General features: G+C 54.7%; 1 gene segment (V, D, J or C); it reads left to right on the top strand.

Moving 5' to 3' along the window:
• The first annotated feature begins 2,718 nt into the window (after positions 1-2,718).
• Positions 2,719-3,656, top strand: part of LOC121347924 — a 2,592-nt gene continuing 1,654 nt past the window's right edge. The window contains 2 exon segments of the V gene segment in view: positions 2,719-2,770; positions 3,276-3,618. Coding sequence covers positions 2,719-2,770; positions 3,276-3,618 — 395 coding nt within the window.

The following is a 3,656-nucleotide window of genomic DNA, read 5'->3' as shown; positions in this document are numbered from 1 at the left end:
GAGTGTTCACACACACACAGACACACAGACATCCAGAAACACGGACACAGGGACACAGAGATGCACAGACTCATGGACACACGGGCACACAGACAGATGGATACAGGGACACACGAACACATGGACACAATCAAAGACAAACACACAGACACACAGACACAAGGACACAGAGACACATGGATACACAGACACATAGACACACGGACAGTCGGGCGCATGGACACACATACAGGACTCTCCAAACCAGTGCACAGGTGCTGACCCTGAGCTGCATCAGATTGGTTTCGTGGGCTGTCCTGCCTGGCTTCTTCACACACCTTTTATTGAGAGCTGTTCTCTTGTTTATCCATCCCTCTTCTCCATCCCATGGTCCTTCAGAAATATCCTGATTCTCTTCTGTGTCCAACCTTGCAGAACCATCTCATACCTCTCCTTTACTACTACCGAAGTCAGTCCTTAGCCCTTCTATCTTTTCTTCTTGTGTTGTTGCGCTCTCCCTGCCAACCTCCTGTTCTCCAGTGACTGCACAGTTCTTCCTGGCATTCACGCATTCTTCTCTCCACAAACACTTAACGGACACTTCCATTCCTGCTTATCTTGAAATCCTCGCGCTACTTTTTTTCTCATCAAGTCTGTACATTCCTGACTATTTGTGAGGGATTTGTACTGTGCAGCAGGGCATTGAAGGATTTAAGTCTCATCCTTTTTCTGTCCCTAACAGTGGCTCCAGGCAGAGCTCAAGTTCAGCAGGAGCCATTCCTGGAGACCACTGAGGGCACCGGCATCAACATCACCTGCTCACACCACAAAATTCAGACCAACGAATATATCTACTGGTACCGTCAGCTGCCGGGCCGAGGACCCGAACTCCTCGCACTCACTATGAAAGAGTCCAAAGAGCTGCCGGCCATTGCAGGACAGCTGAGGGTGTCGGCAGATCGGCGTTCGAGCGCGCTGTGGCTCGGCCGGCCCCGGCGCGGGGACGCGGCCGTGTATTACTGCGCGCTGGGGGCCACGGGCAGAGGAGCCGGGGCTGCGGCCGGGCACGAACCGCCGCGGGCGGGGCCAGCAGGGGGCGCTGCCGCTCGGAATGTACACACAAGTGGCAAGGGAACTGGCTCCTGTCATTGCCAGGTCACTTTTGGTTACCTTCAGCCAAGCATGGTGACTGGATGCTGGAGCAAAGCAAATGTCACTTCTGTCTTCAGAAAAGGAAAAAGGAGAACCCAGTGAGCTACAGCCTTCTCAGCCTCACCTTAGCCCCTTAGAAAGTGCTGGAGCAGCTAGTCCTGGAAAGCTCTCCTAATCAAGGCATGTCACCAGGAGGGGATCAGGATGGCTTCACCAAGAGGAAGTTATGCCTGATCTTCTTGACAAAGTTCTGTGGTGATGTGACAGGCTCAGGAGAAGAGGAAAGAATGGTGGCTCTTCTCTACCTAGAGGTGAACAAGGCCTTTGACACTTTTGTGTGGATTCCTGTAGGAGTGTCACAGAGAAGCTGTTGATGTTGGATAAGCAGACAGTGAGGTAGAATGAAAACTGACACAGGCACAGGGATCAATGTTCAGCAGCACAAAATAAAGTTGGAGACCGGTGACTGGTGGTGCATCTAAATGGTTAGGGCTTGATGGGTCCTGTTTTATGTGGGTGATGGGACAGAGTGGACCCTCAGCAGGTTTGCACACAACACCAAACTGGGAAGAGAGGCTTATGCATCAGAGAGTCAGGCCAGCATCCAGAAGGACCTCAGCAAACAGGAGAAATGGGCTGATGGGAAACTCATCCAATTGAACAAGGGAAAGTGCAAATTCCCTTGTGTCAAAGAAGTCCAACAGTATCCCCAGGTCCACTGGACCAGGTGTTGCCAGGAGCTCAAGAGAGGTGACTGCTCCCCTTTATGCAGCACTGGGGGGGGACACAGCTGCAGTGGGCTCCTCTGCCACCCTTCCTCTGTGACCATATTAGTGACAAAAGGGAACAGTAAGAGAGTGATAAGGTGAGTGGAAAATTCTCTGTCCTACCAGGCTCAAAGAGTTGTGGCCATTGCTTCAAACTGGTAGACAACTCTGGGGTCTCTCAGGGATCAGCAGTAGGACTACTAGTGTTGCATGTTGCCATGAATGTCATGAATAGTGGGAAGAAGGACACTGTTCACAAGACTGGAGGTGACATGGAACAACAACAGGCAGTGAACTGGCCTCTGTTGCCCAAGTTATTCCGAGAAAATCCTGGAAGCTCCTGTGCAAAGGAAACAGGGAATACAGACTAGACTCTGGAAGTTCTCTGCAACAGGAAAATAGGCAAGGAACAGCTGCTGGAACATGGGGCTTTCAGCCTCCTCACTGCCATCTGCAGAAAACCCCTGGCTGCAGTTTCCAGCCCCTGAGCACAGACACAGCTCGGGGAAGCTGCTCCATCTCCTGGTTCAGGTCCCTGTTGCTGCCTCAGGCTGCAGCTGGAGCTGTTCCGCCTGATTTTCGCTGGAATGTACTTGCTGGAGGAGGGGGAGTCCATTTGCCAGGACACCAAGCTGTGTCCGTGCAGAGCCCGAGTGCTCTGAGCCCGGGCGAGAGCCCGAGCGGCGCCAGCGCAGGGTTCAGACCGGGGCGGAGCTGTGGGCGATGGAGAGAGAGGAGAGGAGAGAAAAGGAGGGGGCACAGTGAGAGCACAGAGCCGGGGCTCAGGGGCACAGCGAGGCTCGGCCGGCGGAGCGGCGGCATGCGGCGGTGTCGGGGCGCGGGGCTGGCGGCGCTGGCCGCGCTGCTCATCGGTGCGTGGGGCTGGCGGCCGAGGGGTCGCGGTCTGGGCTGGGGTGATCCCGCAGGTCCCCGGAGGCTGCCGTCCTGCCTGGCTTCTTCACACACCTTTTATTGAGAGCTGTTCTCCCTTTCATTCCTCCCTCTTCTCTATCCCATACTCCTGCATAAATCTCTAGGTCCTTTTCTCTACCTAACTCAGCTCAAGCATTCTTTCTTTATTATATACAAAGTCAGTCCTTAGCTTTTGTTCCTTTCCTTCTTGCCTTTTTCTGCTTCCTTCCACATCATCCCATTCTATTGCTACTGCTCCGATCCTTATGACATTAATGAATTTATCTCTCCACAAACGATTCGTGGACACTTCCATTCCTACATGTCTTCTTCACATCCTCTGGGAACTGTTTTCCACCTCATCTCTGTGATCCTGACTGCTTCTGTGGGCTTTGTTCTGGGCATTGGCAGGCAGAACTGGGTACAAAGAAGGAGTTGAGGTTTGTTGTTTTTTCTCCCTAGCAGTGGCTGTAGTCAGAGCCCAAGTGGAGCAGGAGCCATTTCTGGAGACCACCGAGGGCACCAGCATCACCATCAAGTGCTCACACCCCAATATCCGGAAAGGCCTTTTCATCTACTTCTACCGTCAGCTGCCGGGCCAAGGGCCCGAATTTCTGGCAATGAGTACCAAAGCGTCCAAGGAAGTGCGATCGCCTGAAGGGCGCCTGTCGGTGTCGGCAGATCGGCGATCCAGCGCGCTGTGGCTCGGCCGGCCCCGGCGCGGGGACGCGGCCGTGTATTACTGCGCGCTGGGGGCCACGGGCAGAGGAGCCGGGGCTGCGGCCGGGCACGAACCGCCGCGGGCGGGGCCGGCCGGGGCCAGCAGGGGGCGCTGCCGCTCCGCCC

The sequence above is a fragment of the Onychostruthus taczanowskii genome, unplaced genomic scaffold (assembly GCF_017590055.1).
Source record: "Onychostruthus taczanowskii isolate IOZ18803 unplaced genomic scaffold, ASM1759005v1 scaffold965, whole genome shotgun sequence".
Classification (NCBI taxonomy): Eukaryota; Metazoa; Chordata; class Aves; order Passeriformes; family Passeridae; genus Onychostruthus; species Onychostruthus taczanowskii.
This window is presented reverse-complemented; position numbering and strand designations above follow the sequence as displayed.